Raw genomic sequence first — 12,100 nt, 5'->3', positions numbered from 1 at the left:
CCCTGGCCTCTGGTACCATCTGTGATGTTGGCATAAGGAACAGCATCAGCCACAGGGAGACCCAGACCCTGCTGACTTTCCCCTCGCAGCCCCTCGAGCTCACTGTCCTGCCCAGAGGCAGAGATTATGATGAAGGTGGGGTGAATGTGGAGTGGCGTCCAAAGTAGCACGGTGAGGCTGGGAGCAGGGACAATCTTAGAGGTTCCTAGTGCCTTGAGCATCTTCAAATCACAGCTGAGATGATTTCCAGCCTCCTCCCTCGCGTCTGCCTCAGTGACCACACCTCAGTATTTCCCCTCATAATCTCCAAAGACTTCCCCACACTCTACTTGAACCCATAATCATCCTGGCAGGCAAGATCAACATAGGATTAGGACGGACGCCTCCCAGTACACACCTCCCATTGTCCCAGCACAACTCAGTGTTATAGCCCAGTAACCAAGAGAAAAACCTACTTCCTTAATAACTGTCAGAAAAATAACAGAGCGTAAGACATGAAACAGCCTTGTAAATTGTGAAGCACGTCAGAGTTCTATCTGTTCTTCATTGTTTAAATATCCTAAGTCTTTCTGGACAATAGAAACTCAGCCTGAGTGCCGTCTCAGGGTGCAGATCTATCTTCCTCCATCAGATTGCTTCTCTCATTACACCCTTTGCTTACAAAGCAGGGGAAGTCTAGAATAACACGAGTGGGGAGATGACAGAAGTCTCACAAATCCAAATTGTGGCTTATTCCTGGTGAGCTAGGTAAAATTATCCCCACTGTACAGATGAGGAAACTGAGATATAGACAGTGAAATTGACCAGGGCAAGACCATGAGGCTGAGAGGTTGGAGAGGAGCTCAGATCTTCGGGCTTCCAGCCATGCAGTTTCATCATCCAAAAGATGAAGGAAGTAGACCCCATTGGCCACCAAGGAGTCACCACTGTCTATGGGTTGGTAGAAGCTACTAGGAATCATTACCCCTTTCTGAAGATGTTGTCTCCATAACCCCTGAGATAGTCATAACCCTTTGCCCTTGCCCTATCCACATTCTAGCCTAGAACATTTTGTTTATTAACTTTCTTTGAAAATCAGGATGTCAAATTGAGCCAGTGAGTTCCTCTGGGGTGAGCTCACTCATGACCACCCAAGGCTGGGAGATGCTAGAGAGACCCCAGCCTCTCTCCACAGTGATTTTGTACAGGCTGCGGGAGAGCAGGAGTTGCGTGGCCGCCCATCTCTAGTTCAGACCTCATTTCCTCAGGTCTTAGGGCATCCCTAGGGCTTCCCAGCCCTTCTGGAGCTGTGAGGTAGTCCAGTTCTGTGGAAGCAGAGGGTGATGGCCTTTATCTGCCCATTTCAGGTATGGATTGATGCTGCAACTCAGATATTCTTTTCCTTGGGCGCTGGATTTGGTGTCTTGATTGCATTTGCTAGTTACAACAAATTTGACAACAACTGCTATAGGTAAGATCCTTCCTGGGGCTCTGGAAAGCTCTAAATCCTGGGAATCAACCCTTGCAGGGATGGGAGAGAGGGCTCTGGTCTGGGACAAGTCAAATTTTCTTCTTGGGTTTCTTTCCCTGTGAAATGAAGCGCAGTCGACCATCCTGGACGTTCTGTGAACTCCGACATGGCCTATGGGGTCCTGATGAACATGTGTCAGTTCAGGACACCTCCCAAATAGATGCAGGGTGAGGAGCTGCAAAAGTTGAGGCCACTAACACTGGGATATCATGAGGGTGGGTAGCTGGGACAGAGGGGAACTGTGTGGCTTTCAGAGCAGCCAGCACAGCCTGTCTGTCCATCTGATGCCCAGGCAGACAAGGTTGGAATATCCAGGCTGGTTGCTTGAGGGGTGAGGGTCTGGGAGGGTCAGAGCTTAAGACCACACAGCAGAATGAGAAGTCTGCTCAGTGCCGTAGAGTCAGAAGACCATGCTCTAGATCATCTGGTCCTGTAAGCATTTAATGCTGCCTCCCACAGCCCCAGTGCTGTGAGGGCTTCAGACATGGGCACAGATGGAGCTGCTTCCATCCCTCTCTATCAAAGGCTTAAGACAGAATCATAACCTCCCTGGTACAAGACAGAGTAGGATGAATGCAGACCAGTGGGACAGGCTTTAGGGAGGCTAAGGAAATGGGGTGATCAGCCATCTGCTGGGGGATCAGCAAGAGCATAGAGGTGCGTTTGAGGTGAGCCTTGGAAGATAGTCAGGGTTGCGATAGGCAGACACAGAGTGAGTGGACAACTTACAGCATGAGCAAAGCCAGGGGACGTGGTATGTTTGTAAACCAGCAAGCTAACTGGTTTGCTCAGAGAGTGCATGTTGGGGAGTCATGGGAAATAAGCCTGGAAAGAAGGTTGGGTCCTCTCAGCAAAGCTCTTGAATGCCCAGGTGAAAAGTTGAGAGGCACTGGGGAGCCACAGAAAGTTGGTTGAGGAAGGAGGCTGGTGACTCGATCTCCCAACAAGAGTTTGATATAGGCTCTGGTATCAAAGTGTTTCATCCAGAAGCTGCTGACCTATTTTCTGCACCTACAGGTTCTGACCCTGTGGTGGTGGGGTGCTGGGGGGTCCATGTGGCAGCAGGGATGCTGAAGAGGGGGTTGGCATTTGAAGCCGTGGATTCCATAGATGGTCCAGCAGTCCATAAGCGGGGTTGGGGAGAGTCAGACCACTTGAACTAACAGTGCTTTCTTTTCCCTCAGGGACGCCCTGCTCACCAGCACCATCAACTGTGTCACCAGCTTCATCTCTGGGTTCGCCATCTTCTCCATCCTTGGTTACATGGCCCACGAACACAAGGTCAACATTGAGGATGTTGCCACTGAAGGTGGGTGTGGGGCTGAATGCCCTCCACTGAGGAGGAGGGGGCTGAAAAACTCACCCCTTTCTTAGCAGTTCTCCTGTGGCTGTGGGACTGAGAGGACTGGACACGGAGCTTTCCAGCTGCCCACTTTCTTTGAGGCCATCAGTAGGAAGTCCAGGCAGAATCATCTTCTGAGTCAGGCCAGACCAGATAGATTTTGGACCACTGACTCTGTACCAGCCCCTGTGCTAAGCACTTGACATATCTTGGTTTAGTTCTTGCAGTGTCACTAGGCAAGTGTTAATAGACCCACTTTAAAGATCAGAAAGCTGAGACTCAGGCGACTGAAGTTGTTCAACCAGCTCGTGTCCTTCCCCGCTGCTTCTCATATTCTTATGGCTACAAACAGGCTGAGACTTGGGGAGGGGCTGCCTCTGATGGACTCTGAAAATCGCAAAGTTCTGAGAGTAAGAGGATCCCTCATGGGGTGCAGGAGGTGGGGTTTGAGGCCCATTGCCTGTAGCGGTCCAGGAGAGGCACTGCCCTCTGGCTTGGCTGTTTGAGGTCAACCTCCTTGGTGCATAGGTGAACTCAGGCTGGAGCTGGCTTCATCAGTCATCTTTAGACCTTGGTTTGCTCCATCTACACATGACTGCCCAAATATCATGGGGCTGGGCTGGGGCTTGTTGGGCCTCAAAATGCTCTCCTATCATCTGCAGCTCAGACCAACAGTCCCAGCTATTAATGAGGTCCTTGATGTTTCTTACAGGAGCTGGCCTGGTCTTCATCCTGTACCCAGAAGCCATTTCCACCCTATCAGGATCCACGTTTTGGGCTGTCGTGTTCTTCGTCATGCTCCTGGCTCTGGGAATTGACAGCTCAGTGAGTGACCTTGCTGGGGATACCATCCCCCCACAGACACCACTAGACCTGACCCTCCCTCCCCTAAATACACACACACTACTCAGTCTAAAGCTCCCCCCCATTCAAGCCCCTGATCAGTAGTTGTTTGCACAAGACCTTATTTAGATGCAAACAAGGAAATCAGTACTCACTCAGAAAGGCAAGATTTAGGCCAAAGCCAAGAACCAAGAGAAACCTACTTGGCATCATGGAACGCTACATTAGAAGGGACCTCGGATAAGCCAGCCCAATACTCTCCTTTTACAGATGGGAAACTGAATTCAGAGAGGGCGTGGCTAGAACTCTTGTTCTCTAACCAACCACTCTTCCCATGGTATTGCATCAGCATCCACTCAGGCTGAGTGAGTGGACAGGAGTCAGGTCCCTGTTGATAAGGGGGAGACAGGAGTTAACTCTTCACCATCTCCCACATGGTTTCTGAGTTCTGAGGTTGGTTGAGAACAGGGCAGAAGTGGGGTGAGAGGATGGGGAGAAGGGAGGACCTGCTGATTTCTCTAGAGAAGCAAGGCAGCCTCCAGGGCTCATGAGTCCAGGGCTGCGGGAGGTCCAAGGGAGCTGGGAGGCCTGAGACTGGGGTTCAGAGAGTCCCTCACTCCTGTGTTGACTGAAAAAAAAAAAGCACAACCTGGGACTTCCCTGGTGGTCCAGTGGTTAGGACTCCGAGCTTCCACTGCAGGGGGCACGAGTTCACTCCTTGGTTGGGGAGCTAACAATCCTGCATGTGCGTGGTGCAGCCAAAAAATGCACAACCTGAAAGTTGAGAATTATGTTTCAGTTGGCAGACTTTCTGGGGACTTCAAGCCTGGGAGGCAGCCTCTCAGATCGCTCTGAGGGACTGCTCTGAAGAGGTCAGGGGGGAGCCAGGATATGTAGGAGTTTTTGCAGCAAAGACCAGGTGGTCAGAGCATCAAAAGATGACTGTTAATTAAACAAAACCAGACATCTCAAGTTAATGAATTTAGCGCTTTTCTATATATGGGAAGATGCAAGAGTCTGGGCTTATTGAAATCATTCCTTTGATATGCACCTGAGCTATCTAGGGCCAGTATCCTTTCTTTCCCATCCTGAGTCCCCTCAGGTGCCCCTTTGCGGGGGCAGCGGTAGTGGCTGATGGCTTGATGGCTGCAGCATCCTTTGTTTGCTGACATGTTGGGCAACATTTTTCACTCACCCCTGTGTCCCACCTGCCTGGTTCCCTTCAGATGGGAGGCATGGAGGCGGTCATCACGGGCCTGGCCGACGACTTCCAGGTCCTGAAACGACACCGGAAACTCTTCACATTTGGTGTCTCCTTTGGAACCTTCCTTCTGGCCCTGTTTTGCATAACCAAGGTGAGGGGGGCTGGGCTCTGGGTCACCTGGGGCTTCTGAGGCTGCATTTCAATCCAGCCAGATATTCCCAGACTTGAAGCTGGGGGGTAGGGCTAGGGTGAGCTCAGGGGAACCTGAGTATACCAGTGACTGGTATCCTGAACTCCGTTGCCCAGTCCCCTAGGGTTACACCCCGTTGTTATCTGTCCCTTCTGAGCCTGAGGATATCCAGACAAATCTTGCAACTGCTTGTTGGTTTGGGGGGGCAGCAAAAGTCCATTTTAAACTGCCAGCTGAAAAAAGTGCACAACCTGAAAGCTGAGAATTATGTTTTATTCGGTGGACAAAACTGAGGACTTAAGCCTGGGACACAGCATCTCAGATAGCTCTGAGGGACTGCTCCAGAGAGGTAAGGGAGGAGCCAGGATACGTGAGTTTTTGCAGCAAAGATCAGGTAGTTGTTACATCAAAAGATTACTGTTGACCAAAGAAAACCAGACATCTCAAGTTAAGGAATTTCGTGCTTTTCCGTGTATGGGAAGATGCAAGAGTTTGGGCTCACTGAAATCATTCCTTTGGTATGGACCTCAGCTATCTAGGGCCAGTATCCGAGCTTTTTGCTGACTGCTAGATGGCGGGCATCCTGTTTCTATCCTGAATTCCCTCAGAGCTCACCTTCAGAGCGGCGGCTATAATGTGATGGCTGCAACATCTTTTGTTTACTGATACGGCAGGCAACATTTTTTTTTTCATTGATAAAATCCATCTTGCTTTTTACTGGCTGAAGTCCCCACCCTCAGACCCAGTGAATACATAGAATACATAGCAACAACACAGTAGCACCAGAAACCCCATTACCTGTGTTGGGGGTGGGTGTGAGTTCTGAGTGAGCGGGACAGGGGACAGCTAAATTTTGATGGATGTAACAGTTGATAGCCATTTCTATCCATCATGGCCTCAGGCTTTCTCTGTCCATGCCCCAGGGTGGAATATACGTGCTGACCCTGCTGGACACATTTGCGGCGGGGACCTCCATTCTGTTTGCTGTGCTCATGGAGGCCATAGGCGTCTCCTGGTTTTATGGTACGTGCTGGGTCCTGAGTGTGTGGCAAAGCCTCGGGCCCCGTGTGCTTCTGGAGCCTTTTCACCTGGAGGTGCAAAGGGGCTTTCCATTTCCAGGGCAGTCACTGGCTGATCCCAGAGTTGAATGAGTTGCTTATTGGACGCAGCTCTCCCAGCCCTCAGCTCATCTTTGCATGAGCTCCCTTTAAAAGGAGGACACAAAGGCCCCAAAGGCATCAGTGTCAGCTGTTAGAGAGGAACTCAGAGGAAGCCGCTGCTCCTCAAGCCATGTAATTCATTCTAGAGTAGGGTTGCCAGGTTTAGCAAATCTGGGATACAACACATCCAGTTAAACTTGAATTTCAGATAATGAATCATTTTTTTTAGTATATGTCCCAAATATTGCATGAAATTACTTAAACTAGAATGACTTTTGTTGTCTCTCCGAAATTCAAATGTAACTGAGTACCCTCTGTCTTCTCTGGCAACCTTACTCCAGAGCTGAATGGGGAAAACGTGGTAGAAAGTGAAATGTGTCGTCATTGTTCATTTCTTCCCCATGTGTCACTCGCTCTTTTCTATTCATTGGAAAGAGTCTGGTCTCTTCTACCAGATTAAAGTCGGGGAAAGCTCTATATACACAGCCATCATTGTTTTAAGAGAGAGGGAGCGGGAGGAAAGAGCTGGGCTTTGGAGTCAGGCCACCCTGGCTGTGTAACCAGGGCCAAGTCCCCTCCCCTCCCCGAGCCCTGGTTTTCCCTCTGAAAAAGGAATTGGGGCGGCACCTACAAGGGAATGCTACCTCTGAGTGTGTTCTCTCCCCTGTTCTGAACCAGCCAAGTGCCTGTCCCCAGGTCTCCTAAGTGCCAGGGTATCCCCGTCTTAGGAGATAACTGTTCTGCTCTCCACCTGGGGACAGACCCTCTTGGGAAGGCAGCAGGGGTGGCCCCAGGCTCTGCAGGGGCCGCTGTGATGGGCCTGCCCTGTGTGTGCGCAGGTGTGGACAGGTTCAGCAACGACATCCAGCAGATGATGGGGTTCAAGCCGGGCCTGTACTGGAGACTCTGCTGGAAGTTTGTCAGCCCTGCGTTCCTCCTGGTGTGTAGTGTGTGGTTGGGCACCCTCGGGGGAGGGGTGCTGTGTGTCTGGGGTGAGGGTTGGGGTGGGGATCTTTGCTTCTGAGGGGAGGAGGTTGGGATGCAGGGCCCTGGTCACGCAGACAGATGCTCAGGATGCTCTGCCCTGTTGATTCCCAGGAGGCTGCACATGAGCGGGGTCGCCAGCCTGGGGCCAGGTCTGGGCCGGGGGCTGTCTGTGCCACCACTCAGTTCCAAGGTCACCTTTCTAGTCTTCTCCTCTTTGTATTGCTCCTGTTTCTTTGTCTCCTTTTTGTTATCCTTCCTTACTTGGATTCTTCCTCCTTTCTCTCTCGATCTCCCCCCTTCCTTATCCTCTCCATTCCTGCATCCATCTCACACGCTGGTCCTCACTTCCCTCTGGTCCCTCTCTGCACCCCTCCCTCTCTCCCACCTCCTTCCCTCTCTCTCCCCTCTCCTTGTCTCTCTCCCTCTTCCTTCTGTCCCTTCCCCCCAGTTTGTGGTGGTCGTGAGCATCATCAATTTCAAGCCGCTCACCTACGATGACTACATCTTCCCACTCTGGGCCAACTGGGTCGGGTGGGGCATTGCGGGCTCCTCCATGGTCCTGGTGCCCGCCTACGTCGTCTACAAGTTCCTCAGCACGCGGGGCTCCCTTCGCGAGGTGAGCTCTGGGCCGAGCCTGGGGGGAGGGTGGGGGACAGCACGGGAGGGGGCATCCCGAGTCATTCCCGCTGGGGTGAAAGAGGGAGACAGAAGGACATGGAATCTGGAGTCACACGGACCTGCCACACTGGCCACGTTATTTACCCCCAAGCCTCAGGTGCCACATTTGTGACCTGGGGTAATCGTACAGACCTTGAAAGGTGAAAGGAAGTGCTTGGCACAGCGCCTGGTACACGGTAGATGGTCACCACGCGGCACCTGCTCTCGTGTTGAACGTCATATGCACTGTGTGCTCCCACTCTGTTCCTACCGTTGTTTATGTGAGGAGCTCAGCCCTCCATTCCCCTAAGGAGCAGTTAATCTGCATTAACTGTGCCCACTCCTGTGTCCCACCTCCTAAGGTTTGTCATGTCCCCAGATGTCCCCCACTCTCCCCATCCAAACTCACCGTGACCTTGTATCTTGGCTTTCACCTGCTTCTGTTGTGAACCTGATATCTGAGCAGGCTAAACCAGAGATTTCCAAAATACATTTTCTTCTTTGACCTGTGTACATTGCAGATACATATACGCATGATCTGCCTTTTAACTAAAATTATGTCTTTCCTGTACTTTGGTTGTTAAATGCCCTTTCTTTTATAAATAATGGTGATAGTCTTTTCCTCATGTCCTTACTTATAAAGATCTCATCCCTTCATTCCTTTATCCACTTCCTTCACAGATATTTACTGAGTATCTGTACGGGGCAGGCAGTATCCTCAGCCCTAGACACGCTCCCCGGAGCTCATGTTCTCATGAGGGGACAGAAAGACACAGGAGGATGTAAAGGAGTGAGCTGTACAGGAACTTAGGGCAGAGGGTCCCAGGCAGGGCTGTGTCCACCCCCTCCCCCTTGTGACGTGTTTCCTGTCCGTGAAATCCCGAAGTCCAGGAGCCTCTGGGTCACTGGGAGGACCCGTGTTCCGTGAGCTCATCCGGGACGTGGAACCAGGACCTGCTTTGAGCTTTTTATTCTCCACACTTTGGGATCCCCCTCTAGTGATCAGGCATTGATTCCAGACACATTCCCTGGGTCCACCCTGTGTCTACAGCCCAAGGAGGCGGCCCCAATCCCCAGGCAGGGCTGAGGTCCCATCACTGAGTTCTCATTGTGCTCTGAACTTGACCTCTGCAGCACTGACTCCGATCGTGGTTGTAAAATTGCCGGTGTGTGTTTCTGTTCAGTGTCAGCCCCTTCCATGAGCTGTAAGCTCCCCCAAAGCAGAATGTGTGGGTGACCTTCAGCTCTGGATCCCCAGGGCCTAGGCCAGTGTGTGACTACAGTCATTGACTCAATAAACATTCACTGGATGAATGTCTCAAAGTGAACCAAGCAGCTCCACAAACCAGGGTGGGAGTGTCTTGTATGAACCTCTCCTGCTGTCCATGTGAGACTTCAGGGCCAAATAGCAGGTGGCCCTGATGTGTGGTGTCCTCTGGGCTGCTGGAAGGGTGTCCCTGGGCCAAGCTGAGGCCTCCCCCCCTTCTCCGTCCTTTCACAGAGACTGGCCTATGGCATCACCCCAGAGAACGAGCATCACCTGGTGGCCCAGAGGGACGTCAGGCAGTTCCAAGTAGGTGCAGCTTGGACCATTTTGATGGGGGCCACGGGGCGGGGGCGAGGCAAGACCACACACCACACTCCAGAAAACCCAGAGCAGCTGCGGGCTATAGCCCCTGGGGGTGTGATGTTACGAACGGAGGAGAGGGGCCTGTCTTCTTCCTTCTACCAGCTTTCACCTGCCCCTCCACTCCTTGGTCCTGAGATACCAAATGCCCAGACTCTCCTAAACTCGGTTCTCCCTCTTTGAGTTGTGACCACGGAGTATCCCCAAATTAGGCTGAGGATTTCTTATCTTGAAGGAAGCGCTGGAGGTACATCAGTAACGTGTTGACCTGAGTCCTACCCTTTTCCCCTGTAAAATATGGGGGTGGGGGAACCAGGAGGGTCCCGGTGAGCCCCCCCTGCTTCAGACATACTGTGTGACTTTGTGAAGGTTCCTTTGCCCTTTCTGGGTGCCAGTGACAATTAGGGGATTGGCCTGCGTGTTCTCCGGGTCTTTGAAGGAAGCAGCTGTGTTTTCTGCCCCTCCATGTGTCTTACTGCCCTTCTCAGCTGGCCCTTGTCCCTCGGTCCCTGCCCGCCCTGGCCCTGGCCTAACAGCCTTGCTGTCTTCCTCTGCAGTTGGAACACTGGCTGGCCATCTGAATCTGACCCCGAGGAGGAACCCTGCTGCACCAACGTTCAGGTCAAAGGCTTCCTACCACCCCAGACACTGTCTGGGGATTCCTCTCCGACCCCCCTCTTCCTCTTTTCCAAGTTACAACTGATTTAGTGACCTGGTTTTCGTTCACCTTCTGTTCACCTGGCCTGAGGGCTGTGAGCTTGGATTGGTAAGCCTTGTGGGAGAAGAGGAGAGGAGGGAACAGGAAAAAATGACTTCTGTTGAACTTCTTTAGTTTTGAGGAAGTCTCACCCAGTGTGGGAGCCGGCCCGAGCTGATGTCCACGGGCTCGGGCAGAACTCCCCACCTCGTTTGCTGGTACTTTGGGCCGCAGAAGAAATCCTCAGTCCACCAAATGAGACAGAGGATGTTGCTTTTTGGTCAGACACCGTAAAACCAAAACACAAATAAAAAGCCCAGCTGAGTTTGGGAGGTACAGAGATCTTGCCTCTCTCGTCTGCCCCGGTCAGTGCTCTGTTGTTTGGACCTGGGTTGGGGAGCTTGAGGATATTTGTCGCTGTTATGAAGTCCGTGGATAGAAGCTCTGGGGGATCGTGAGCAGAAATCTTCATAGATTAGTTTTCACTCTGGTTGACCTGGGTTTGATTTGTGTGTGTTCTGGAATATTCTTCTGGATTCTGGCGCTCAGAGGGTCCAGAGCTATGGGTGTCGCAGCGAGTGGCTTCTGCAGAAGAAGCAGACAAGTCTGTAGAGACCACATGCGGGTCTCGCTCTGTCAGATGCACGGAGCTCAGGAACCTACCTGTGGCTCCTGAGACCTTCCTGGGCGACTCAGGACAGGAACCCAGCAAGGCCAGCTGCGTGTCTCCGCTACAGGATCCTCTGCTGTCCTCACAGGGCCAGGTGGGTGTCCAAGGGCACAGCCGACAGGCTGTCTGTTTCTGTATTGTTCACAGACACCTGCAAAGCCTGTCCCTGGGAATCCCACCCAGCCCGGACCAGGAGTCTCGAGTGATGGGGAGCGGGCCCTGAAAACTCCCTTTGTCTCTCTTCATGGGCCATACTTTGCACCGTGGAGGGCAGCATGGAACCAAGCATATAGCACGCCGGTCACTCAGGTTGAGGGGAGAATAGTCTCAATTGACGGAGCAGGTTGGCGGCTGTAGAGGATTTCAGGTTGATTTCTGATACAAACTTATAAGTGGTGCCCTCTGGTGGTGCTGGTGGCTAGTCTCAGCTCATTCAGAGAAGCGATTTGTAGTTTGGTAAGTCGGTGGCATCCATTTGGGATTTCTGTTTATGGTCTGAGTTTCTTACGCTCTCATTGGCAATCTAGAGTTGTGGGTTATCGTCCTGACTGTGGGAGCCCCTGTTGCAGAATCTTGGGCAAAAAAAAAAAAAAAAAGGCTACATCATTTCCACTGGGAGTAGAGGGTGACACACATCCAAAAGGTGCTTTGGGGAAAGTGGGGTGTCACTGACCCTAATCTATTGATCATGCAGTCTGTGGAAGATGGGCCGGCTGGGGGCAGGGAGGTGGTTTTCTCCCAGGGACAGGGTCCTTATGTCATTCTTTAAAGAAAAGTAGGAAAATCAGGAGACTTTGGATCTTTCCATATAAAAAGTTCAGTTCAAAATCTGAGACAGCCCAAGTGGCAGGTGTCTTGGACCCTGAAAAAGATGGGGCCTGGGAGCATCCAACAGAGCGGAACAAACAGGTAGGGGTCTGGGGATGAGAGCAAGGTGACCCGTCACTGATGGAATTTGGCCTCACAAGTGACTGAATCCGCCCGTGAAGGATAATTCTTCCCTAGGTGTGACATTTTTGTTTGTTTGTTTGTTTGTTTGTTTTTAACAAAGCACTTTCATCCACGTTCACTCCCATCCGCCCAGCAAGTACTGCAGGGCTGGCTTCTGTGTCCCTATTCTCCAGGTGAGAAAACCAAGGTCCAGCATTTCAGTCATTCTTGCTCAAGGTTCCCCAGCTACTAAGGGATCCAGTTGGACCCTCAAGTCAGAGCC

At 51.8% G+C, this 12,100-nt stretch overlaps 1 protein-coding gene across 1 annotated transcript in view; it reads left to right on the top strand.

Moving 5' to 3' along the window:
- Window positions 1-10,166, top strand: part of SLC6A2 (solute carrier family 6 member 2) — a 37,697-nt gene extending 27,531 nt beyond the window's left edge. The window contains exons 6-14 of the mRNA XM_007167592.2: window positions 1,347-1,450; window positions 2,695-2,819; window positions 3,565-3,677; window positions 4,922-5,050; window positions 6,013-6,112; window positions 7,089-7,189; window positions 7,685-7,852; window positions 9,395-9,466; window positions 10,078-10,166. Coding sequence (XP_007167654.2) covers window positions 1,347-1,450; window positions 2,695-2,819; window positions 3,565-3,677; window positions 4,922-5,050; window positions 6,013-6,112; window positions 7,089-7,189; window positions 7,685-7,852; window positions 9,395-9,466; window positions 10,078-10,101 — 936 coding nt within the window. The 3' untranslated portion in view covers window positions 10,102-10,166. The remainder of the gene's footprint in view (window positions 1-1,346; window positions 1,451-2,694; window positions 2,820-3,564; window positions 3,678-4,921; window positions 5,051-6,012; window positions 6,113-7,088; window positions 7,190-7,684; window positions 7,853-9,394; window positions 9,467-10,077) is intronic.
- Window positions 10,167-12,100: the final 1,934 nt, after the last annotated feature.

This window comes from Balaenoptera acutorostrata, chromosome 19 (genome assembly GCF_949987535.1).
Source record: "Balaenoptera acutorostrata chromosome 19, mBalAcu1.1, whole genome shotgun sequence".
NCBI lineage: Eukaryota > Metazoa > Chordata > Mammalia > Artiodactyla > Balaenopteridae > Balaenoptera > Balaenoptera acutorostrata.
This window is presented reverse-complemented; position numbering and strand designations above follow the sequence as displayed.